The sequence below is a fragment of the Cornus florida genome, unplaced genomic scaffold (assembly GCF_030987335.1).
Source record: "Cornus florida cultivar Cherokee Brave unplaced genomic scaffold, ASM3098733v1 CherokeeBrave_3.0.0_Hap2_Chr04, whole genome shotgun sequence".
Taxonomy (NCBI): domain Eukaryota; kingdom Viridiplantae; phylum Streptophyta; class Magnoliopsida; order Cornales; family Cornaceae; genus Cornus; species Cornus florida.
The window spans coordinates 73037642-73064480 of record NW_026775574.1 but is presented as its reverse complement, the minus strand read 5'-3'; the positions used below and the strand labels follow the sequence as shown (position 1 = coordinate 73064480).

General features: G+C 33.6%; 3 protein-coding genes and 1 pseudogene across 3 annotated transcripts; 3 read left to right on the top strand and 1 right to left on the bottom strand.

The window, feature by feature from the left end:
• The first annotated feature begins 1040 nt into the window (after nucleotides 1–1040).
• Nucleotides 1041–3384, top strand: LOC132305115 (uncharacterized; annotated as a pseudogene).
• Nucleotides 3385–10902: 7518 nt separating this feature from the next.
• On the bottom strand, nucleotides 10903–11953 carry LOC132302261 (abscisic acid receptor PYR1-like). The gene has a single exon (XM_059799111.1). It carries the CDS (start codon nucleotides 11893–11895, stop codon nucleotides 11275–11277), a length of 621 nt encoding a protein of 206 aa, XP_059655094.1. The 5' UTR covers nucleotides 11896–11953; the 3' UTR covers nucleotides 10903–11274.
• A 5015-nt stretch (nucleotides 11954–16968) lies between these two features.
• LOC132303522 (OVARIAN TUMOR DOMAIN-containing deubiquitinating enzyme 5) lies at nucleotides 16969–22451 on the top strand. Its single transcript, XM_059800810.1, has 3 exons — nucleotides 16969–17121; nucleotides 20894–21006; nucleotides 21397–22451. Exons 2-3 carry the CDS (start codon nucleotides 20903–20905, stop codon nucleotides 22274–22276), a joined length of 984 nt encoding a protein of 327 aa, XP_059656793.1. The 5' UTR covers nucleotides 16969–17121; nucleotides 20894–20902; the 3' UTR covers nucleotides 22277–22451.
• A 1386-nt stretch (nucleotides 22452–23837) lies between these two features.
• On the top strand, nucleotides 23838–26481 carry LOC132305114 (receptor-like protein 37). The gene is made up of 4 exons (XM_059802794.1): nucleotides 23838–24152; nucleotides 24199–24463; nucleotides 25695–26201; nucleotides 26261–26481. Exons 1-4 carry the CDS (start codon nucleotides 23838–23840, stop codon nucleotides 26479–26481), a joined length of 1308 nt encoding a protein of 435 aa, XP_059658777.1.
• The last annotated feature ends 358 nt before the right edge of the window (nucleotides 26482–26839 follow it).

Below are 26839 nucleotides of genomic sequence, written 5' to 3'. Positions count from 1 at the left end.
TCCTTTCATAATTTCCTTCCTTTTATTATATATTAAAGACTAAGGTTACTCTTTTTAGTTTTTTTCCCTAATCCGACACCTAACAAGTGAAACCCAAGTGCTAATCATGGCCAGTGGGCTGCCACAATTTTTCTATGTCCCCCAATAAATATATCACAATATTTTAATAGTAATTTTTTTTCAAATATTTGTGTGATTAAATTACTTAAATTAGAATCTTAAATCAATAAGAGGAATACAAATTCTATTGATATGAATCATATGATGTAATTGTTTACTGAATTTTGTTCTATAACTAACTAACATCTTGTTATAAGTATTTTTTTTTTTTTTTGGACAAATGACAATAAATGACTTGGAATTTTCTTTATCATATAAACCTTTAAACAATTATGTTTGTTAGTCTCATTGTCTCATATTAGATTAAATATTTGAATTCAGAATTGTAGAGGAATTTATTAACTTTGCTATATATGCAATTTTTAATTTTTAATTTTTAAAAATTAAGTATATTGTAGTTGCTTGTTACAGTTAGCCACACAATGTGTTTTACTTGTCTCTAAGTTAGGTTTTATATTCTAATTTGCAGGTTATTGCGCTCATCAGCTCACTCTTTTTCTCTTCACATTCATTCACTTAGAACAATTATAGGTTTCCTGTTCCAAAAGTGTAGGACTTTTTCAAGAAGGTACACCTTGCTGACTTGCCCTTTTTTTTTTTTTTTTTACCAATGCTATGCACTTTAACGATTTGATAATAAGTGTATAACATATTGCATAATTATGTTGCAAACTTTATTTATAATTAACTGGGAATTCCAATGTTATGCACTTTAACGACTTGATAACAAATGTATAACATATTGCATAATTATGTTGCAAACTTTATTTATAATTAATTGGGGATTCTTAATTTGGTAAAAATAATAATAATAAAATTTATTAATTTAATTTCCAATATTAGGTAATTGTAATTTCTTGAGACGTAAAGTCTATTCAAATTAAATTTGTTTGTAAATAAGTCTATTTTTTGAAACAGATATGGATAAATTTCTTTCAAGAAATTTAGGTTTGAAAGCCCCCATGCCCCTCATTGAGAGAACTGATAAGAGTTCAAAGCAAAGACGTTCTGAAATCAACTTGGAGGATCTTCCTTCAGATCCTGGACTACGACCTCGAATCTTGGATTACAATCCTAATGACCGAGACCAAATTCATAGAGTATATGTGCAAAAGGGTCCTTGTCAACCTCGAAATCATACTTTCCCCTTTAGGAGTTTCAGCAAAAAGTCACGGCGTTTTAACACTGCTTGGTTTAATGAATTTTCTAATTAGCTAGAATATAGTATAGCCAAAGATGCCGCATTTTGTCTATACCGATACCTTTTCAAGCCAGAAATTGGAGAATAGGCAGGTGGTGACTCCTTTGTTTGTGAGGGGTTTTCAAATTGGGAGAAGAAAGAAAATTTAAAATTCATGTTGGAGGCCCCGATAATGCCCATAACCGAGCTTGGAGATCGTATCAAGATTTGATGAACCAAAAGCAACACATTCAAACAAGTTTTTCCAAGCAGTCAGACCAAGCTCGAAGTGTATATCGAACTCGTTTGAATGCATCAATTGAATGTATCAGATATCTTTTACAACAAGGACTTGGATTTCGCAGCAATCTGAGGATTCAAAGAATCAAGGGAATTTTCTCGAACTTCTGAAATTTCATGCCCGTCACAATGAAAATGTTAGAGCCGTTGTATTGGAAAATGCTCCATCAAATTTGAAATTAAAGTCACCTGATATTCAAAAAGACATTATTAATGCCGCTGCAACAGAGGTCATCAATTTTATCATCAAAGATATTGGAGATGCATTTTTCTCTATTTTAGCTGATGAATCTCGGGACGTATCGATAAATGAGCAAATGGCAATTGTTTTACGTTATGTGAAGAATGGAAGTATCATCAAGCGTTTTATTGGTATAGTACATGTTATGGATACAACCGCTCTTTCACTTAAGACGGCTATTGATAATTTATTTTCTAGACATGGATTGAGCATTTCTAGACTGCGTGGGCAAGGTTATGATGGGGCTAGCAATATGCAAGGCGAGTTTAACGGTCTCAAAGCGCTTATTCTAAAAGAGAATAAATTTGCTTTTTATGTTCATTGTTTTGCTCACCAACTTTAGTTGGCTCTTGTGGGTGTGACAAAGAAACATTATCAGATTTCAACTCTATACACGTTACTTGGTAATGTAGTGAATGTAGTTGGAGCCTCATGTAAACGTCGTGATATGCTTCGAGAGAAACAAGTTGCAAAAGTTATTGAGGGAATTAACAAAGGCGAGCTTTCAAGTAGGTGAGGCCTAAATCAGAGCATTTCCCTTATACGTTCTGGAGGCACTCGTTAGGGTTCACATTATGGTACTTTAACTAGCTTGATTACGATGTTTCCATCTATAATTGGTGTTCTTGAGAATATCGAAGAGAATGGATTAAGTTCCGATCAAAGAGGTGAAACAAATATTCTGCTCGAGTCAATGCAATGCTTTAGTTTCGTATTTAGTATCTATTTAATGAGGACAGTATTGGAAATTGCAAATGAATTATCAAAAGTACTGCAAAGGAAAGATCAAGATATTATGAATGCCATGTTCTTAGTCAAAGTATGTAAGCAACGATTGCAAATTATGAGGGAGGATGGATGTGATTCTTTACTTGATCAAGTTTCTTCTTTTTGTAAGAAACATGAGATTGATATTCCTAACATGGATGATATGTTCATAGCTCGAGGACGATCACGCCGTAAAGCTCAAGAAACGACAAATTTCCATCACTATCGTGTTGATTTATTTTATTCTATTATAGACTTGCAACTTCAAAAGCTAAATAGTCGTTTCAATGAGGCAAATACTGAGTTACTTCTTTGTGTGACGTGTCTATGTCCAGATGATGCATTCATTGCTTTTGACAAGCAAAAATTAATTCGCCTTGCTAAATTTTATCCAAAAGAATTTTTTGCACTTCAACTCACAAATCTTGATGGTCAACTTGAGACTTATATTTTTTATGTACGCTTTGATGGTAGCTTTGCAGGTTTGAAAGGAATTCCCACTCTTGCAAAACGAATGGTTGAGACAAGAAGAAACAAGGTATGTCCGTTGGTGTATTTGCTTGTGACATTGGGGTTGATCTTGCCAGTTGCAACTGCCATAGTAGAGAGGACATTTTCTGCTATGAATGTTGTGAAGAATGAATTGCGTAATCGTATGGGAAATCAATTTATGAATGATAGCTTGGTTGTATATATAGAAAGAGATATATTCAGTGGCATAGATAACGAAGCTATCATGCATCGTTTTCAAAATATGAAAACCCGTCGAGGATAATTGTAATCATATTTAATAAAAAAATATTATCAATCGATATTTTGGTTCTTGTCTTGGTTCTTTTTATTTAAGATTATATATGTGTGTGCTGTGTGCAATATATATTTGCTATCTTAGTTGATATATATATATATATATATATATATATATATATATATATATATACATTTTTTTATCAAGTACAATGTGCCCGCTCTGACTTAAAATCCTGGCTCCGTCCCTGCTCAAAATATCTCATTATGCTGTCTTCTGGGAATACAAGATGTTTCATACATTGACCAAATTTAATGTCTCGAATAATACATTTCTTATTCCCCTAACATTTTTCATATATCATTTTCGACCGAGTCCCAGTCATCTGACTCATCCGAGGTACTTAACCATATATCTACTTTGGGTCTTCGTCATTCCACTCAGGTAAGAGCTCCACCTGCACATCTTAGTGATTTCTATTGTTATCATGCCCTTGTAACCTTACATGAACCTCACACTTTTTTGTGAGGCATATTCTACCCCTTTATGGCAGCAAGTAATAAAAAAAGAGTTAGATGCACTAACCAAAACTCAAACAAAGGATTTGGTTGATTTGCCTCCTAGAAAGTCTGTTGTAAGATGTACATGGGTGTACAAGATCAAGACTCATTCAGATGGCTCTGTTGAGCACTACAAGGCTCGACTTGTTACTAGAGGGTTCACACATGAATCTGGCATTGATTTGAGGAGATATTTGCTCATATTGCTTGACTTCCCTCTATTCGTACTTTTATTGCTATGGTTGTTTCTCATCATTGGAGACTTTTTTTAGATAGATGTTACGAATGCCTTTCTCAATAGTGATCTACTGGAAGAAGTTTACATGCAGCCTTCTCTAGGTTATCATCGTCCTCCTAATAAGGCGTGTCGACTCAGACGTGCTCTGTATAGCCTCAAACAAACACCTCGAGCTTGGTTTGCTAAGTTCAGTTCAACTATATCTTGCATTGGTTACTTTACTAGCTAATATGATTCAGTTCTGTTCATTCGGCGTATTGCCAATGGTATCATCATTCTCTTACTTTATGTTAATGATATGATTCTCACGGGGAATGATATACAGGAAATTCAGGAACTTAAACAATTTTTTAGTCATCAGTTTCAGATGAAGGATCTTTGACCTAACAATTATTTTCTCAGCCTTGAGATCACTATAGCTACAGTTGATTACTATCTCACACTGTTAAAATACATATAAGATATTCTTTTAAAAGCCGGCTGAACCGACAGTAAGATTGTTGATACACTACTTGAGCACATTACAAGATTGAATCTACATGATGGTGAATCTCTTCAGGATGGTACATTGTATCGACAGTTGGTTGGTAATCTTGTTTATCTTACTGTCACCCGTCTAGACATTTCTCATGTCGTTCATATAGTTAGTCAGTTCATGGCTGCCCCTATATATACTCATTTTCCTGCAGTTCTTCGCATCCTTCGCTACCTCAAAGGCATTATGTTTCATGAGCTTCGTTTCTCTTCTCAATCATCACTTGTTCTCTATACCAATTTAGATTTAGACTAGGTGGGAGATCCCATAAATCGTAGTTCCACTACAGGCTTTTGTTTCTTTCTTGGTGATTCACTCATCTCTTGGCGCAACAAGAAGCAGACTGTGGTTGTTCGGTCTAGTATAAAAGCTGAGTACATGACACTTGCTGATACTACTTCTAAACTTTTTTAGTTGTGTTGGCTCCTTTAGGACATGAGAGTTTCTTCATCTGCTGCCACTCCAATTTATTCTGAAAATAGGAATGCAATCTATATCGCACACAATGATGTTTTTCACGAGCACACTAAACACATCGAGATCGATTGCCGTCTTGTTCGTCATCATTTTCTTAAGAAGACTTTACAATTACAGTTCATTACTTATCAGGGCCAGATAGCAGATATCTTCACCAAATCACTTCCGCCAGGCCGCTTACGGGATCTTATCAAACTCAAGATAGTTTCAAATAATCCAGCTTGACTTTGAGGGGGGCTGTTGAATTTTATTGTATATAATCCAAAAGTTTAGCGTTTACTGTAACCGTCTTCACCTACCTACAGGGACGGACATATTAGCAAGTTGGGGAGGGGGGAATTGCCCCCCCTGAATTTTTAATTTTTTACGAATATACCATGCTATTTTTTCCATTTTTCACTATATACCCCTAAAATATTACTAATAGCCCCCTGAAATTATTATAAAATTTCAATTTTGCCTCACTTACCTAAAGTTCTAAATTCGCCCCAGCCTACCCACTTACCATAGGTAGATAACTCGTCCATCACTCACCTAGCATAGCTTGTGCGACATTATAGTCTCCCTATATTTCTAACATATTTAAATAAAAATATATATTTATTTTCGTGAGTCGTCACTAGATATTTTTCTAAATAAATGCTGGTAGCTTTTTATGTGGTCACCTTTAACCCCCCCCCCCGGCTCTCTCTCTCTCTCTCTCTCATATATATATATATATATATATATATATATATTGTTTTATTGTCAAGTTGGCAACTTGAATTGGCACTAAAAAGCATTGGCACTAAAAAGCCCCCTCGCCTACCAGAAAGAGGAAGTCACTTTCTCGGACTTCTTTGTGGGGTGGGGGAGTGCCCTTTACGTGGTCTTGACCATCCCATCAATAAGAAGAGTTTTCTCCAAAATGTGTGATCTTTATTATTTAAAGTTCATTGGCCATGGAGGCATGGACCTATTATTAGATGCATTAACAATTATATATATATATATATGTATATATTTCAATCACATCCATCGATGAGTTCATGGATATTCAAAGGGATTTTGAAAAGTCGAATGATCAAGACATAGTGTTTTCATTGTCCATACACCTTTTTATGAAAAGCAGTTGCCTACTAAATTGCCCCCACTAGCACACCACATTCTATCCAATCCAAACCTAGATTGAGATATTACCAATAAATTTCAATCCTCAAAATATTCAATTTTTTTTTTTCTCTTTTAGTAAATGTTATTTAAGTAACAATAATACTTTTTACACACTCTAATTCCTTGAATAGAATTTTCCATGTATTAATATTTATGTCAAAAACATTAAATTAAATGGATAAAATTTCTCAAATTATTTTAAGTCTTCGATCTAGGAAAGAAAGAGTAACTTTTTTTTTTTTTTTTCTTTTTTACCTTACAAATTAGTTGGGAATGTCAATTGAATTGCAAAAATTATATTAAGAAAGTTGAATATTATGTTCTTCAAATGCTCTCTCATAATATTATAATAGTTCCAAATACAAGTATAGAAAGCTATGTTCCCTAGTCTTCATGTGTGTATATATATACATATATATATATAGAGGGGGAGAGAGAGAGAGAGAGAGAGACCGCCGCGCAATGCCTAGAGGTTTGTATGGCATGCACATGCAATTATTGTTATCTATATATGCAAGTCAAGTTGCTTCTTTGACTTCTTATCCCTATGGTAATTAATTACAAGCTGACCATTATAGTGAATTTCACACACACACACATATATATACGCACACATTTATATATACACACACTTGCACGAGTACAGCTTGGTAGCAGCTCAGAATATAAGTTCATCTTACATATATCGCATTGAATTGGCTATAAGAAAACACAATGCATGCAAAGCATCACTTGGTGAATAGCCAAGGAAGTTGAGTTGGATTCGACGTACACATTCCCTCCATTTTGGCTTTAAAAAGAACATGTTCCACATTATAGCAATATATTATCTTATATTATATTGTATAATATGATGCTGTTTGAGACACAAACGTGAGAACACAGCTGGATTCAGTATACCGTCTACTAAATTATTAATATTAGTTGCACAGTTGACTACTTTGTTTATATATAATATGATTATTATTCTATCTAACATGTTACATCCTTATGCATAGTGATGTGTGATAAAATTTAATATTATAAATGACTAATGAGGGCTACTACCTAAAAGTTGAAGCTTATTCCGGTTTGTTATAGATAACGTGAAGCCTGATAAATATTGTAGTCAATATATGGACGTTAAATTTATACGAGCATTTAAAACTTATTTCAGTTAGATGGTGCTTGAGAGGTGCCTTTCACATAAAAATGGACTTAGTTTGAATCTATTAAAGTAACCATTATACAAGTGTGTGTATATATATATATATCATGATTCGTCGTATAGTCTGATACGTAATCTTTTTATAAATTTGATTCGCGATCCGTATTGATCAGTTTATACTAATTTTGTCTGAGTTCGTTACATTACGATCGTAATCAATATCGCGACCTGCTCGATACTGCGAACCATAATATATATATATATATATATGGTCTTGAAGGAAATAGAGCTACCTAAGGTTCCACGCTAATTATACTGTAATTCAAGTTAATTTGAAGTCTACCAAGGAAACATTAAATCATTCCATGACGGATCTTGGAGATGATCACGAACTGACATGATTCCGAACAGACAAATCTCCATCAATTTGACTTGTACTATCGTTTGAAGAGGGCTCAATAGAAGGAGGAACGTGGTAGGGTTCATGAATATATATCTATATCTATATATATATATATACACAGTATAATATAATACCTTCAGTTGTAAAAACAAATCACGGAGACCTTCTGTTCAAAAGAAAAATAAAATGTGGTTTTTTTCAAACCTTGGCTCAAAATAGAATAAGGGACCTAGTGTCCAGAGAACTTACCAGAAATGAGCATCTTTTGAGCACCCCTAGATATTTCACCACACTTAACTATACACTATAAAGTATACCCTCTTGCCTTGTCCCCAAGATTTTAAAAAAACATAACAAATTATATACTCTTTTGATCCCATGACATGCAATGATGCAAATTATAATCCGAATAAAGTTGACATATTTATCGCTTGAAATTATATAATAATTTTTTTGAATGATTTTAAATTTAAGTCATATAATTTTTTTTTAATAAATGTCGCTCTTACGCTTCGAACGCGTTCTCGTTCCGCGAGCGCTCTGGAGGGATGGAGCTACCTTATAGTTGCCTCCGCTGAGAAAAGAAAATTACTATTATATAAAGACACTTCAATAACATTATTGCCCTTTAACTAAGTTAGTTGAGCTATTTAAATATTAAAATTATATTTTTAAGCTTTACTAGTCTTTTTATTGGAACAAAATAATAATCCCTAGCAACTTATTCTTAGATTGTGTCTGGTATAACAAAAAATAATGTCTTATTACATGACATTTCTCTCCCCCGAAATAGAGTTTATAAACGGTGGGATTAAATTTTTTATTTTTTATTTTTCAATGGTCAGTGGGATTAATTTATTGCCTCTCTTTTATGATGAAAAAGTTTTCCGTTAATTAGAGTAGTGAACTCTTTCTGGTCCATAAGACGAAGTTTATGCCATTTATCAAAAAAATAAAAAAATAAAAACCTTAACTCTATGCCGACACCAAATCGGAATTAATTTAAAGCATTATTTCACTTCAATGCTACATAATTATAAAGCTTTAACTAGCTAGGAAAAAAAAAATTATATAACTTGCTGCTAATTTTTTTTCAATTTTTTTCTCTTTTTCTAAAATTTCAGGTTATTTCCAAATTTGTTTCTTTTTTCCTTGTTTTTTTGGGGCAGCACCTTTTTGGTCCTATATATTAGTTGAGTATATAAAGAAAAAAAATAAAAATCTTATATTTATTAGTATAATAGTTGCATAGTCATTGTAAAACTAAGAGGTTAATTTAATTTGGTCCTTTTGGACAAAAGAAAAGAATCTTTAGTTCTAGTTGTGTAGTCACTGTAACACAAGTTGTTAAAAGGTAAATACATGACTTTAAAATCCTCTCTCTCTCTCTCTCTCTCTATATATATATATATATATTTTTTTTTTGTTCCCTCGAGGTTGTCCAGGTCAATCACACTCTGACACAGATCCCCTCCAAATGGTCCCTTTTCTGTTAAATATTAAATGTTGTAATATCTTCTTTCTTTCTTTCTTTCTTTCTTTCCTTTTCTTCTTTTGTTTTTTTGTTGTTTTTAATTTTTTTTTTTTCAATTATTTTTAACAACATGAAAATCTCATGGGATCAATTGTGCCAACTTCCGATAAACTACAGCAAAGTTTAGGTCTTCAATGTTTCATTTTTCAAAATTTGACAAATAAACTTGTAGGGTCTGGTCGGATAAATTTTAAAAGGACAAATATTTTTTTTTTTTTTTTTTTTTTTTTGAGAATTAAAAACTAAAAATATTATAAAAATGTTTAGTTGACATTTTCTGACAAACAAGTCAGTTAAAAATATCATATTTTAAGAGAATTATTTTTTATAATTCTCTAAACATTATTTTTTGACGAGCAAAGGAAGCTTGATTTTATGAGTTCTCAACCTTTGAGTTTGAAAAGGAAATACTTTTGAACGTTTCAGCCTTAGTTGTTAGGGATTCATGTCCCATGTTAGATACAAATAGGAAGGGTCTTGGATTTATAAGGGTGGGTCGGTAACACCCCACCTGACAACTTTAGTTATTGCATCGAATGACAAGTGTTCGGTCCAATGATATCAGATCAAGGCTAGTTCCTGATTCGACGTCACACTAAATGTCTGCCCATGCGTTTTCGAATACGAGCCAATACTATATCTTCTTGCCAGAGAACTAAATGCCTGCCCATGCGTTTTCGAATATGAGCCAATACGAGTAGGCAAAGGGGTCCCAACCCCAACGAAATCTGAATGGGCAGTCTTAGACTTATACGCACACTGACAATTCTTTTAAATTATTCCAATTAGGAAAAAAATATCTTTTAAATTTGTCAATGAATTTATTAGCATTTAGCAATTTTTAAAGGAAATAATTCTTGCATTGTATAATTATATTGAATTGCTAGATTTATTTTTTTTAATTAACCAATTATATAACAAATAAGAAAGTAAAGTCTTGCACTCAATTGTATTTGATGTAAATAACCAGTTAAAATTTATTTAGTTAGATAATTCACTACAAGTGTTTCATATGCTTATTACTCTTTTTTTAAACTTTATACTCCCTTGATCTCAAATTAATTGTTCCTTCTCAAAAATCAAATTTTAATATTTTTTTATTATATCGATAGTGAATGAATTTTCAAATATGGTCCTATCTTTATTGGGCGAGTAAAGTTCCGTAAAAGTTTGTAAAACTGATACCCACAAACATTAAACTCATTCTCCACCGTCCACATGTTGTAATAGTAATAAGCTTAAATTGGTTATTAAAAAAAAAAAACATTAAGCTCATTCTCCACAGTCCACATGTTGCAATGGAAATAAGCTTAAATTGGTGGTGGAAAAAAAAAAAAAAAAAAAAAAAATTTAATATTTTGACTTTTCAAATAGCACATTTAATTGTTGTTAGAAAAAAATATATATTTAATTACAAAAATAAAAAGCTGGAGGGAGTATTAATAAGTAATACCATAGTAACAAAATTGCAGAGTAGATGGACAACATTGCCCCCAAACTGAATAAATAAGTTAAATAATCCTTAGGAATAAAATTTTCAACAACATGAAATTACACCAACCCTTAACCTTGTCATTTCTGTACATCTGCATTGATTAAAATGCCCTCCTTACCTTTCATTACACCTCCAAGCCGGAGGGCATCCGCCAAATCATTCTATTTGAAAAGGGATGTTTTTGTAATTTCAAATTAAAAATAATAATAATAAATAAAACGGTACTCCCAAATAAAAGAAAATAAAATACCTTACAGACGTGAAAAAAAGAAAAAGAAACCCCAATTAGAAGGGGGAAAAAAAAATAAAATAAAATTTATCTTCAATTTTGTTTTTCCGAATCAGTTCTTTTTAATTTGATTATTCACATCACCTGTTATTTACCATCACCATCACGTGCCAACCCCTCGGTGACCGACGCCAGCTTCTGCAGATTCAACCTCACAACCGTATCGGAGAACAGACGCGTGTCCTCCTCCGTATTCCCCTCCGGCACATCCACCACGTACGATTCCAAAACGACGGTCCAGATCCTCCCGTCACGCTCGAACCCGTGCACCGTCGTCACCGACCGGTAATTCCTCAGCCTGTGCTCACCCCCTATAATCGTGAAACCGGTGACGTGTCGTTCATCGTCCAGTATGTCCAGCCTCTCGGTACTGGTTGCAGCCGGTAACCCCGATATGATGTTCACGTCCCTCGTGCACCCCACGGTCATGCTAAAATCTTCCCCCACGCTACAACTCTTGATGAAATGCTTGTACGCCTGGGGCTTGTCGAAGCGTCGCACGACGGACCACACCGTGTCGGGCGGCGCGTGGACGCGTTGAGCGAGTAGGGTGGAGCATTGGCCATCGTTGACTCGGTAGTTGTGGAACTCGGCGATCAGCGGTTTCAACTCGTGAAACTCGTCCTGGGTCACGCCCTGTGGGATCGTCAGGTGGTGGTGGTGGGTGGTGGTGGTTTCCGTTGAGGAGGTCTCTCCTTTCTCCTCCATCAGTGCAGTGCAGGTGTAGAGAGAGAAAAATGAGAGGTTTAGAGAGAGAAAGTGGAGAGAGACAGGGAGAGACGGAGCCGAGATAAACCAATTTATTTGTTTATAAAGGGTGGGGAATTTTGATGAATAAGGAGGGTAAAATTGGGAAGTTGAAGTGGCTCTTGTTTTTTATTGGAATATTATAGTGAAATAATTGTGTTAAATATTAATTTAATACCACCACCACACACACATATATATACAATATTGGTATATTTGGGGTGTTGGGAAGGTATGGGAGCCGTGCCGTACGGCAGATGGGTTCTGGCTTCCTGGCTCGGGTATTGTTGCTTGATAGGTCAGACTGGCTGAGCCAAGTTTATGTGAATAAAATACTTTTATACTATTTTTAATATAAGCTTCAATTTCATTTACCAGATACACATAATTGATGCTTAACATATATTTGTGGGAATTCCATTTCCCCTCTCATTTGGTTGAAAAGAAATGGAAGGAAAAGAAATGAAAGGTAATGGAAGGAGATGGAATTTCGTGTTTGGTGTAACATATGAGAAAGAAAAGAAACAGAACAGAGAAAAATAAAGGGATTTCAACATATTCTTCCAAAATTGGAAGGAAAGGAGGGGAAATACAACATTTTATAATTGAATTTTGTAAATACCAACATTGCCATGTATTTATAAAACACAAAATTAGAATTACAGATGTGTCCTAGGGCATATTTACCCATTCAATTAGCAAATTTCTGAGAAACAAAGGCGCCAAAAGGAAGAAGGAGGTTCTTTCTTCTTCTTTCAATTTAATCCCTTCACATTCTCACTTTGAGGAAGGCGGGAAACAAAGGAGGCTGGTTTCTTTTGTTCCTGGTTGATCTTCTCTTGCTGGTGGTCTCTATTAAAAAATAATAAAATTAATTGTAGCCATAGATTTTCATGTTCTTCAGTGGTGCTCTCAGTTTTCATTAGTTTGTTAAATTAGTTTTTCAATGCATTCTGTATCATTATAGAGTACGTGGTATTTTTCCTCTTCATTATTTTGAGTGGTGTACGTTTCCTTGAGTCAGAGTTTGGAGAAGAGAACTTCTACTCCTTTTGATTTTCTATGTACATGGCTTTCTTTATTACTTGTTGAAATATATATGATATATATATATATATGTATATTTCATTTATAATATAAAATATATGAAGTATATCTCTTGATGTGGTATTTAATTCTGGTCATTATGTTCTACCCTGCTCTTATGTTCATAAAGTTTCTTTCAATTACTTACATGCTTGATAGTTGCTATTTTTGCCGTAGATATGTGTTTTTTTTTTTTTTTTTTTTTTTTTTTAATATTCTGGCAACAAAGAGGTAGTTGGTTAAGCATTCTTGTATACACAGACCATGGGAACTTCATATATTTCAAAATTTATTGTGAAAACCGCCAGATCTGAACCTTTACATTTCAATTAGAAGGTTAAAAAATGATTTATTTTTATGAGGCTAAAGACGATCCAAGCTGACAATTTTTTATTTTTATTTTTTTGCCCAGTGATTGTCCTAAAAAAAAATTTGAGTACTCAACCTATAAATTTATCTTTTAAAATGTAGGAGGGTATATTGATAAATTTATTAACATAGTTTCCTTTCCAAATATGATTATTATCATTTTTTTTTTTTTTTTCTTCATTAATCAATCAAACACGATAAGAGGTTAAAATTATCATTTCTTTTCCATGGTAACTATTGTTACCCTTCTTTTTTTTTTTTTTTGGCCACTGTACCAAACATAGCCTTAAGAATTACAGGCAATTCACATTCCAGAAGGCATGGGCACCCTAAAATAAGGCAATGCATTATTCCCAAATTCCCAATAATCTTGAATTTGAATTATTTCTTGTTTGAGACCATAAAAAACGCTTCATTTCTAATAACTAGAAACGATTAAACCTACTTATGGTTGCTAAAAGTTAACAAATCTTCCCACTTGCACTTGAACAATCGAAAAAATAATAAAAATAAAAAATCCAACTATTGTTCAACTTTCAATAAACCCTGAGCTACAAAAATTGCAGAAAAACTCTTAAGCTATACATTTTATATTTTATTGTGAGACAAGTGCAAAAAACACCTCTAAAGTATACTCTGTGTAACACTTCTATCCCTATTTGAAAAAAGTGAGCAAAAAACATCCATATCTTTTTACATTGTGCAAAAATATACTATCTGACATAAATTAGTGCTGTAATACTCGTTTTACCCTTTTACTCTTCCGAAAATACCCAAGGAGTATATATGCTATTAATCTCATAGTATAAGGATGTTATGTGCACATTACCTTATATATATATATATATATATTTTAAATTTTTTTCTCTACATATATTTCTAAACATTTTTTTTTAAACTTTGAGAATTTGTAGAATAAGGATTTGAATATTTTGAGATTCCATTTTACTCTTTTCTACTAATTTTTTTTTTTTCCTTACCAACACTGTTAAAAAAAAAAAAATCCCAATATCAGTGTGCATAGGTTTTCGAAGTTTGGAAAATTTTGTTTTTTTAGTTTGCACTTTATTTTTGTTTTTTGTTTTTACTTTTATTTTTATTTTATAATTTTTTTTATCTTTACTTGTTCGTTGTAGGCGTCCTCCAATAGTGTCATTTTATAAAATTATTTATTTTTATATATTTTATAAAATGGTTTAGTAAAGGTAATTTAGTGAACTTAGGGTTTAAATTTGTCAGAGGGATGTATTTGCACTAGATTGAAACTTTAGGGGTGTTTTTGTACGAGAAGGACATCTCCAATAGTGTCATTTTCGATCATTTTACAAAATTATGTATTTTTATATATTTTATAAAATGGTTCAGTAAGGGTAATTTAGTCAATTTAGGGTTTAAATTTGTCAGAGGGACTTATTTACACCAAATTAAAACTTTAAGGATGTCATTTGCATGAATAGTGTGATATGCATTATAAACATAAGAGTGTTTTTTGCACTTGGTCCTTTTATTGCAAATAGTTCTATCCAGCAATCGCCTTAATTATAGATAGTTACACATGAGAAGTATCTAAATTCACTTGTGTTGAGTGTACTCGGGTTCTAACCATGAAAAATTTTCATTTAGCAAATTTCTGTTTAAAAAAAGTATTATTAGTAAAATGTTATTTCTATTCACCAGGAAGACTAATTATATATACGAATTAGTAAATGGCGGATCTGTGTGTATATTTAGTTGGGCTAAAGCCCATCCCAAATTGTTTTTTAATAATTTTTTAGTATAGCTAATTTTAGCACTGTCTAAAAAAAAATTTATTACTAGTATTAAGTCACCAAAAAAAAATATTAACCTACCCTATTAACAATTCCTGAAGCTGTCCGTGAATAATTGAATTAGTTTTGTTATTTTGTAATGCAATACACACAATGGGGCTGTAGCAGTTTCTTACATTGTCAATCTTAGTTGTTTTGGTGGCAACCCAAAATTTAAGGAAGATTTATGAAAAAAATATAAAGGAAAGATATAGGAATAAAAATGGAAGAAAACCACTAACAAAATCCATTTCTACATGGTTAACTTACAAGGGTTTATAACAGTCAGGCTGGTAAAAATTTTAAAAATAAAATAAAAATGAAGGATTCACAAAGCAATAATATTGTAGTTATATCACCAAATTATAGCACATATATATTTCATATGTACCCATAAACAGTTTTTAATCACTTAGAAGGTGTTTTATTTTACAAAATCAAGTGGTTTAAATCTAAATAAAAGTAACAAAAACATGGAACCAGGGGGGAGCCTGAAATATTTGGGATGCTATAAAACTAAAATCATAAAAAATCTAAGAATGTTATAATCTATATTTCTCATAGTATTTCTTAATATATAGTATTAAGAGCAGGGGCGGAGTGGCACATGTCCGCCTAGAATAAAATATGGTTATTTTCTAAATTTATTTTTATGTTTATAAGAAAATTTCTATGCCACTCTAAAATTTTTAATTTCTTAAATTATATCTTAATTTTTTCTTTCTTTTCTCTTATACTTTTAAAATTCGTTTAATTTTCTTTAAAAAGAGTTAAATTTTCCTTCTTCAATCAAAATCAAATTGTTTCCTTTCAAAGTCATTATATTTATTTTAATTTAGTACTCTAATTTATGAAGTTAATGGGTCTAATTTTCATGCATCACTTTCAAAATAAAAGATCTACAACTATATTAAATGAAAATATTGTATTAATTATTAAATAATATTTTAGTTTTCATATTGATCAAATACTTATATTTCTTATACTATTCATTGATTTAGCATATTTGCAATGATTTTTTTTTCTCCTTCATTTGAACAATTTATATTTGCCAGGTTCGTTGCAATTTTTTTTACATTGTGCCTCCTGAATTGAAATCCCAACTCCGCTCCTTATTAAAACCATATCTACGGCGGTGATACTTTTACTTAGAGATTGACTCTTATTGCCCTAGGTGATTCAATTGTGCAAGCTAAGTGTACAGTTTTGTTTTGTTTAGTTTTGTTTTGTTTTGTTTTTTGTTTTTTTTTTTTTTTGTTTTCATGTAAACTAAATAATGAAGAACGTAAAACTTAAAAAATAAATAAATAAGAATATGAAACTAATACGAAAAGACAAAAAAACCTGGTTGTGGAACCATTAAAAACTAAAATATTGTATACACAAGTTTTTGTATGGAGTGCTTTAGGAAAAAAATAGATTTATGTACGGTGGAACATTATGGAATTTTGAAGAGATGTGTTAATATCTAAGATATTTGTATAGATTAATTATTGAAGAGGATGGACGCCTATATAAAGAGTAAAAATGTTACTCTTAAATTTTTATCACGAATAAACTTAAACACTGGGTTCCATTCAAAGTGATAAAAAATCCCTGTCTGAGAGTTTAGGTTTAAATATTATTTTTCATAATAGTAAGATCCTATGTTTTTTAGAGTCTAATGGGCCTCTGTTAGAAAGCCCTTATCGTAGCCCAATTGCAATTGAAAATATATATAAATAAATAATAATAAAAAATTGAAAAAAAAAAAAGGTTAGAAATAAAAGACGTAAAAATCAAAACACAGCCTAGGGCTCAAAACCTCTCTATTTCTAACTACTACGGCAGCTCTGTGGCGATTTCCACCTCCGGCGTGCTTAGCACAGTAGCACACTCCGGCCAACACAAACTTCTCGAAGGCTTGTGACTCGTAACTTCAAAGGTTTGTTTCAAAACATCAATTTTTTGTTTATTTATCTTTTTGTAAAAAAGAAAAAAAGAAAACAAAACAAAAGTCAGTGAAGATGGTATGTTATCATTCTGTTATTCCCCTTTAATCCTTTTTTAATCCAATAAATAATGGCTTAGAGAACCCTTCAAACAGAGATTGAATACGCCGGTTTTATTAGAATAATAGAAAACTGTTCATACAGATCTTGGATACGCCGGTTTTATTAGAATAATGGATTGGAAGTCCTCTAATCATCATCCATCTAGGGAAAGACCCTAAAACATTATGTTATGTTAGGCTGTTGTTAATTTGTATTTTGTTCAATTGGTGGGCTATTTTCTGTTGTTAATTTGTGTGACAATGTTGTTCTTAAAGTTGATGAATACGAATGTTAACTCATATTGCAGGTGTCTGCATTTGGTTTTTAGATATTTGTATGAGCTTATCCCTACATACATGTTGTATATGTTTGGAGTGTATTTTTATATATACACACATTAGTGCTTAATTTCAATCATAGGCTACTTTAATTTCAATAATGGGATGAAATTGAAAACGACCAATAGAGTTGTTTTCTGGTTTTTAGGGTGTCCGAAGCCACCTTAATTCAAATAGCTTAGATGACCAAAAATGACTCCTAGAAAAATGATTATAAGCCTTTGGAGAGAGAAGAGTCCTTCTTCCATAAGGGAAAAAAAAATTGTTATATACAGCAAACTTAATGTTTTGTATTTCTCGCTTTTGTGTCTCTTCTTGTTCTACAGGATATTTTTGTACGAAAGATAGCATTCTCTTCTAGTTCTACTAGATAAATTTTGTAAACAACAAATAACATTCTTCTCTACTTAATTATTTTATGGCTTGTAGACAACTTTTGTGAATGGTCAATCAAAAGAAGGGAGTTATACATTAGCTAACCGAAGTATATTTTGATGAAGGGTTCATATCTATAGTTCATGCTAACATTGGCTCATCCTAAATAGTATAGTGTGCTTTCTACCATTTGACAGGTGCCAATGATAGAGTTAAAGGCAGTTTAGTTTACCATGTATAACATCTTTATTTTTCTTATGGAAGAAGGATTATTCTTTCTCCAGACTCCAGCGTCCAAACGGTTATAGCATTTTTTCTACTGCATCCTATTTGTAAGGAGTCCTTTTTGTTTCAAACACCTACGCTATTTAAATTGAGGTGGTTTTGGACACCCTAAAATCCAGAAAACAACTTTATTGGTGGTTTTAAATTTCGTCCAACGGTTGAAATTGAAGTCGCGTATGTTGCTCCTTGCACACCAGGGGCAATTCACCAGTCCTGTATATGTGTGTGTGTGTGTGTGTGTGTGTGTGTGTGTTTTGGGTTTAGTCTTTATTTATTTTGGAGATTTTTTTTTTAGAAAGTTAGCTTGAGTTATTTTCCTACTAGTTTGTAGAATCTTATGATTCTCAATGTGATCCTACGGAGCCCCTATCGATCCTACGTAGGATCCTGGTCCTGATAAACTTGCTACCTACCATAAGTAGAAACTAAGTAGAAATAATATGATTACTTATCTTATTGTGCTACTAGAAGCCATGAAAAATAATCATCTTTCGATTGAGAACAGCTATAGAATCTTCTCTCTCTACTGCTTGTGTTCTCTTCGATGTTTGCAGTCTGCCCTTTGGCACTCAAAGCAAGAATTTGAACTCTTCTCGTTACTAATAGTCGACCTTGGAGGTCTCAACATGATCATGTGTTGCAGTCTAGAAGTACTCCCATTTTCGCAAGGCTTCACAGTTCTCTTGGCTCCGTGGATGATTGTCTTTGTCCCAAACCACATTAAATTTCTTCCTCATCTCCATTATCAGTTTTCATCCCTTGTTCTCTCCTCAACCCCTGATACAAAATATTTTTTTTTTATTAGAGAACCTAGATGTGTTTTCTAGGGTATAATATATATAAGGGCTAACATAAAATAATTTGAACATGCATTGAAGCATGAGATTTATAATGCATTTATTAGTGATGGATAGAAACTCAAAAACTTTTTTATCTAGGTCCCACCCCCTTCCCTAAAAGGTGTTATTCAACAGTTATATTTGGTCAAAACAGTGTTAATTGACCCATAGTCAAATCTAAACCAGCTTATCTATTCACATTGTTATACCACTATATAATAATAATAATATATTTGATTGTGTAATAAACTCTAATTATCATGTTAATCAAAGTAACGAGACCTTTTGATATATGTGTGTGCGTGTGTATGTTGTATACATTAAATTTGTTAGAAAATAGAAATAGGTCGCATCTTATACGTTTCATGCAACCTGTAGAGTCCCAAAAGAAAATCCAATGGTTGTGCAGGATAAAGTATAGAAGATGAATATATGGTAAAGATGTGGATGGATAATTTATAGTGATGCATAAAGGATTCTACCCGTGACCTAAATTTTACAATTGAATTTTAAATGATCCAACACAATATTATACAAAGACTTTAGACTGCTGCGGATATTTTTCAGGATTTACACTTTTATACAACTTTGAGTAGTTAAAATTAATTCTACACATTGAGATGAAAATTGAAAATTACCCTGAATGTGAAAAGTTCACAAATAATACAAATGCGTACAATGATTAAATAGGAGTAATAGACATCATAAAAATAAAATAACAAATAAACGTATAATGAAAATAGAGTAAAGAAAATTCTGGCCTGGTATGGAGAGGCACGTGCAAGCACGCTGTCCCCCATCGATCCTATGTAGAATTCCAATCCTAACAACCTTGCTTTGACTTGTACTTTGGGAAAACTTTGAAACTCTAACATCGGCTGAGAACTCCATTTAATGCTTTTGAATTAGAATTCAGCTATTGTGTGCTTAAGAAGCTCTAATGATTCAGTATTGATGTGACTTCTTGTTAGTTTTAGGATATACGTGGTTTTTTCTTTCTGAGATATACCTGTCTCTTTTTGGTTTGACAATTTAACTTCACATTTAACCAATCATCTTTTACCTTATTAAACCACTTTTGTGGTGTTTTGGAGGACTTTTGTTGAACATGACAAATTGTGGAATATCCAATAATTATTACTCGGGTGTTGGCATCATTATATGAATTAGAAAATGGTTAAATGGGAACGTGTTGTTACAAGGTCATGTTGGTCCTTGACATGCTCCCAAAAGTTTAGTAGCATTATTGCCATCATTTGTTTGTTAAAATTATTTCATCATTACTGTGATGCTCTTGGAATCTGCATGGATAGTGTTGCTGCTTGCAGACAAACTGAAGGCCAGAGCACTAGGAATCAACGAGAATTTAGTGTTTGTACATACATATACATATATATATATATATATTTCATCATTACTGTGATGCTCTTGGAATCTGCATGGATAGTGTTGCTGCTTGCAGACAAACTGAAGGCCAGAGCACTAGGAATCAACGAGAATTTAGTGTTTGTACATACATATACGTATATATATATATATATTTAATATATCTGAATGCAACTAAATGGATAGTAAATTTCAGATCGCTTAGAAAGATTGAGCATACTTTTCGTAATTAACAAAAAAACTGATGGACGGAATATTATTATGGAATCTGGAGTCTCAGTCCGATATAGGACTTAACTGATTTAGAACTGACGTGAGTGAATTGTACATGCAGCCAAGGTTTTTATTTTTATTTTTACACACTATAAGTCTTTAGTTTATCTGCATTGGAAAACCTAGACCGATTCTGATCCCTGCCTTATTTTCCTCCTCATTTACAGGGTTTCTAAATGGAGGATACCCAAGAAGTGGAGGACAAGAACTCTGAAGATGTTAGAGGAGGAATGCCACAGGAGAAACAAGAAACTCGTGACGAGATGCTGTCTAGGCACAGGTGATGTATTGATTTCTTGTCTGTGCTCCTTTCAAAATCTTTGTGGAGTTCGTCTTGCTATATATATTTTATATTTTCTTTTCTGGGATTTGGGAGGGAGAGGAGGCTTGTCACTCCATGAAAGTTAATCTTTTCATGTATTGCACATTACAAGGTATCTCTAAATGAGTCGATGTTGTTATGAGGAGGTGTAACCATAATGACCAAAATATAGTAAAAATATATTTTGTATAGTGAATTCTAAAATCCATTTAGAAGAATTGTTCAGAAAAAGAGTAGATTCAAAATTTAAACCCCCCATTGCCAATGCATTAGGTCCGTCCATGCTTCAAAGTGTTGGAAGATTTGAGTTCTATGATTCAATTCATGGTGATGTTAATGCATTTGCAGGAACGAGATTTCCCAGCTGCAGAACAAGGAAGTTGCAATGAAAAAGGCAGCAGCTAAAGGGAGCAAGGCTGAACAGAAAGCCAAGAAGAAGCAGGTCGAAGAAGAGGTCTCTAAACTTTCTGCAAAACTCAAAGAAAAACATGCGGAGGAACTTGCTTCCTTGGGTTATAGCAGCAGCAATGGAAAGGAGAAAGGCAACCTTGACAGTTTGGTGAAGGCCATTGCGGGGGTTTCTGTTTCCAGTCAGGCTGACCATTCAAAGCCCAGTAAGAGTGTGAAGAGGCGTGAGAGAAGAGCTCAAGAAGAAGCAGCGAGAGAGCAAAGAATACAGGAAGAACAGACCAACATCGTCAGTGATCGAATGATTGAAAATGAAAAATTGGAAAAGAAATTTGAACCTCTTGGATTGACTATCAACGAGATAAAGCCAGATGGGCACTGCCTCTATCGTGCTGTTGAGGATCAGCTGGGCCTCCTATCTGGAGGTTCCTCTCCTTACACTTTCCAAGAATTACGAGAAATGGTGGCTGCTCATATGAGGAAACATGCATCCGATTTTATACCTTTTTTCTTGTCAGAGAATGCAACAGACGGAGATTCTGAGCATTCTGTTGCCGAGAGGTTTGAGAATTACTGTAGAGAAGTGGAGTCAACTGCAGCGTGGGGAGGGCAACTGGAGCTCGGTGCTTTAACTCACTGCCTGAAGAAGCATATCATGATATTTTCAGGATCCTTCCCGGACGTGGAGATGGGCAAGGAGTACAAATCTGACAATGGGACGGGTTCATCGAATCCGAGTATCATGTTATCATACCACAGGCATGCATTTGGTCTTGGTGAGCATTATAATTCTGTGGTTCCCTGTTTAATCGAAGAATAGGTATCAACATATCATCTGTGAAAAAGAGCCTTTTTTTTTTTTTTGGCACATCTACTGCTGCTTATGTAAGGTCAGTGTTGAAACCTTTTCTTTTGGTAAACAACAGTAACCTATGTTTACTCCTACTTGAAATTTTACTTTATCTCCCAGTGAGTGTGGTTTAGACTTGCTATTATCTTTTGGCGGCAATTGTAGTTGATTGGTTCATTTCCATCTTGATTTTAATTTATGAATTAGACCTGTGTCTCAAGTTGTGCTTATGTTAAATATTTTATTATTAACTCAAATAAAATAATGGTAGATTTAATTTTTGAGGGAAAATTTTCTTTGAAACATACAAATGTTCTTGAAACAAAATTGGACTAGGATGTATTTCTCATTTTATTTCAACATAATAAAATAATAAATATAATCTAAGTTATTAGAACAGTATAAAAGTATATATAAAGAAACAACAGTTTAAAAAGAGATGTATTTCATCAATTGTTTCAATTTTTCAAAAATATAATTTTTGGAAGAAAAAAAATTCAGGACTTTTGGTTCCACTTTGGAAAAGATATATCATTATTATTACCTAGAACTTACATAAAAATTAGAGAAAAAAAAAAAGAAAGAAAAAAGAACAAAAAAGAAGTGATTTTTAACCCAGCAGAGTATCAAGTTTAAACTAAATAAGATTATTACTTTACTAACTTATACAAATAGTTATAAAATTTGTCATTTAGTTAAAAGTATTGGGCAATATATATATATATATATATATATATATTACTGACAGTCTCATAATATTTTAGTTTATCTTCCTTCTCAGTGAGACTCGCAAGTCTCAATGGAGAATGATATATAATTAAAGATATTTTTCTTGAAAACACTATTTTACAAAAATGATTCATGCATTTTAATTAAAACATGAAAGAAAATTAATAATTCCCCTACCTCGGTCCTATAATAAAGTCCAAATATTTTTAAAATGAAACTCTGAAAAAGTATTTAATAGTCAGAGATAATGGTGATATGTAATACCCCGCCAATAGAAGTATTGGGTGCGCCCAACGTACTGTACACCAGGCTCATCCAAACTATACGTGTTGTGCACGTACGATTCAAATGAGCAGATATACCGTACACCCAACATACCAAATATCTATTCTACGAACTAGACGCAAACTTAAATGAAAACCAATCTCCAATCTCTTCAATTTAGTATTGAGTGTATTTGACCAAATAAAACTCATGTGCCATTTGAAGACAGTCCACATTGGCGACAAAATCATAATAAATCTCGAGACCGTTCTCACTTCTTAGTTTCATGGGCCTATGTATTTCAATGATAAGAGGACTGGGGAGCACTGTTTTCCAAAGAAGTAGTGCTACTCGGCCCGGCCGAACATGGTTTATTGGCAACATAAATAAAGAAATACGAATCTTACTTATATATTGTATATTCAATCAATCAACAATTTTCGACTAAATATTAAAAATTTAATTCAGTATTACATATGATGTAATATAAAATATACAAGTAACCAAGCAAGTGGAATCTGGAACACGTCCCTTCTTTATGGTTCTATCAATTCAAGCAGCACCCTCTTCCAACTTGTTTATCTTTGGAGGCTTCAGCCTCGTAGACAATCACTTCAATTACTCTCAAATCCCATCTGCTGTTGGACATCTTTCAAGGTTAACTTATCTCAATCTCTCATCGTCCTCATTTGCTGGTCAAATTCCATTAGAGATTTCACAACTAAACAAATTGGTTTCCCTCGAACTCTCTCTGAATCCATTATTGAAGCTCCATAAGCCTGGTCTAGCAAGTCTCGTGCAGAACTTGACGGACTTGAAAGAACTTTGCCTCAGTTATGTGAACGTTTCTTCTGTAATACCTAAGATTTTGGCAAATTTTACTTCTTTAACGTCTCTAGCCCTCAAACAATGTGGATTACTCGGCCAATTTCCAGCAGGCATTTTTAAGCTACCAAACCTACAGGTGCTTTGTGTTCGATCGGTACAATCAAGAGCTCACCGGTTATTTGCCTGAGTTCCATGGGAGTCGTCCACTTGTGGTATTGAAACTAGCAGGCACAAGCTTTTCTGGGGAGCTACCAAATTCAATCAGTAATCTCAACTCGTTGAATGAAATGGACATCTCAGAATACAACTTCTCATGGTCAATACCGTCTTCAATTGGTAATCTTACGCAACTCAAAGCCTTTTTAGTTGCTTTTATCAACTTGAGCGGAATAGTGAAAGCTAGACTTATTTCTTACCCTAGAAAATCTTACCACTCTTTGGCTAGCGTATAACCAGCTAACATTACTCACCTCTAGCTCTATCAATGGCAATGCCACACTAATTCCGAAGTTTAAGCTCCTAGGTTTGGGCTTGTGCAACTTAACGGAGTTTCCATATTTCTTGAGCAGTCAAGATGAGTTGCAGTTACTAGCCCTTACTCACAACAGAATTCAAGGCGTCGTGCCTAAATGGATATGGAACATGAGTGCAGAGACTCTGTTGGTTATGGACCTTTCTCATAACTTTCTAACCAGCTTTGACCAACCTCCTTTAGTCCTTCCATGGCGTCGACTGCACATTTTAGACCTTTCTTCTAACATGCTGCAAGGATCACTTCCGACTCCACCCTTTTCGATTAATCTTTAAAATGTCTCAGACAACAAACTGAAAGGAGAGATTCCACTACTGATGTGCAATATGAGTTTTCTTTATGCCCTTGATTTATCATCCAACTACTTGACTGGCATTATTCCCCAATGCTTGGCAAGCTCCACTCAGGGACGGAGTCAATGAAGGCCTAGGGGGCACGTGCCCCCCTGAATTGGCCAGCAACCTATAATATATGTGGTAATTTTTTTAAAAAATTTCTATATATATGACAAAATTTATATAGTGCTCCCCTCAAATTTGTAATTCCTAAAATTATATTCTTATTTTTTCTTTATTTTCTCTTTTACTCTTCACATTCCTTAAATTTCCTTAATAGAAAAAGTCAAAATTTTCTTCCTCAATTGAAACTTTTTAACTATTTCTTATTAAAGTTTTTTCATTTTTATTTTCCTTTTATATTTTAATAATTTTCTTTTTCTTTGTCTTTTTAAACTTTATAGTTGTTATATATATATATATATATATATATACTCCGTATTATTATTATTATTTTTTTGCAGTGTACCCCCACTTGAAATCCTGGCTCCACTGATTCTCTGTCAATATTAAATCTCTGAAACAACAATCTGCGCGGCCATTCCTCAAATGTACAAAACAGGAAGCAAACTAAAGAAGATCGATTTGAGTGAAAACCAACTGCACGGGATGGTGCCAAGATATTTGGTGAACTGCTCATTTTTAGAGAGTCTAAATCTCGCGGACAATCAGATAAATGACATTTTTCCCTTTTGGCTAGGAACTCTTTCTGAATTGAAGGTTCTCATTCTGCGCTTCAATAAATTCCATGGTGCAATAAGGCACCTTGAATCTAGCTTTTCTTTTCCCACGTTGCGCTTCATTGACCTTTCTCATAACGGTTTTAAAGGCGAGTTGCCTTCAAATTTCTTCCGAACCTGGAGATCCATGATGGCTGTGGACAACAATCAGTCATATTTGCGAGCAAGCCAAGAGCTGGTTTCTAAATTCGGTTGGCTTGAGAATTACAATTACTCAATCACCATAACAAACAAAGGTGTGCAGACAATATATCTGAAGATCTTGAATGTCTTGACTGTCATTGCTCTCTCAAGTAACCAATTCCGAGGAAAGATTTCAGAATCTATTGGGATCCTCAAGGGGCTTCACGTTCTCAACCTTTCCAACAACAATCGTGTTGGCTACATCCCCCCATCTTCCTTGGGGAATCTAACACAACTTGAATTGTTGGACCTTCTCAAACCGAGCTCTCAGGAGAGATACCTCGGCAGCTAACCGAACTCACATTTCTTGCAATTTTCGACGTGTCTCATAATCATCTCACAGGTCCTATTCCGCGAGGAAGGCAGTTTGATACATTTCCAAACAGTTCGTATGAGGTGAATTCCGGATTGTGTGGAGACCCTTTGTCGAAGAAATGCGGCGAGTTGGAAGCATCACCACTACCACCACCTTCAAAATTCAAGCAAGGCGACGAGCATTCATGGTTTCCAGTTGACAGAAGTGATTGGCTTGTCGTATGCATGGGTTATGGAGGTGGGTTATAGTAGTTGGGCTGATCGCATGGGTTATGGAGGTGGGTTATAGTAGTTGGGCTGATCGTTTGGCACATTCTGACCCAAAGCTATCATGAATGGTTTGTCAGCACCTTCGGAAGGAACCAAAAGAAACAGAGAAGGAAGAACAAAAGTGGGCGAAGATTATACGGTTTGTATTCCTTGTACATGCATTAGATATTTCGTGTGTATTGTATTTATTCTCACTTTTGGGTAGTCCGATTTCCATAGTTGAGTGTCATAAATTCTTGTCCCACGTCGGATCCAGCTGGGGAGGGTTTTGGGCATTTAAGGTTTGGCATTTGTATGACTTAATAGGATAAGTTTTTGGATCGCATCGTTAAGCACG

Bases quoted from the DNA above. Each gene is read 5' to 3' on its own strand.
- LOC132302261 (XM_059799111.1), bottom strand. From the start codon at position 11,895: ATGGAGGAGAAAGGAGAGACCTCCTCAACGGAAACCACCACCACCCAC.
- LOC132303522 (XM_059800810.1), top strand. From the start codon at position 20,903: ATGGAGGATACCCAAGAAGTGGAGGACAAGAACTCTGAAGATGTTAGA. The intron at 21,007-21,396 runs GTGATGTATTGA...ATGCATTTGCAG, and splicing joins GAGATGCTGTCTAGGCACAG to GAACGAGATTTCCCAGCTGC.
- LOC132305114 (XM_059802794.1), top strand. From the start codon at position 23,838: ATGGTTCTATCAATTCAAGCAGCACCCTCTTCCAACTTGTTTATCTTT. The intron at 24,464-25,694 runs GTAATCTTACGC...CCTTTTGGCTAG, and splicing joins GTCAATACCGTCTTCAATTG to GAACTCTTTCTGAATTGAAG. The intron at 26,202-26,260 runs GCAGCTAACCGA...ATCATCTCACAG, and splicing joins CTCTCAGGAGAGATACCTCG to GTCCTATTCCGCGAGGAAGG.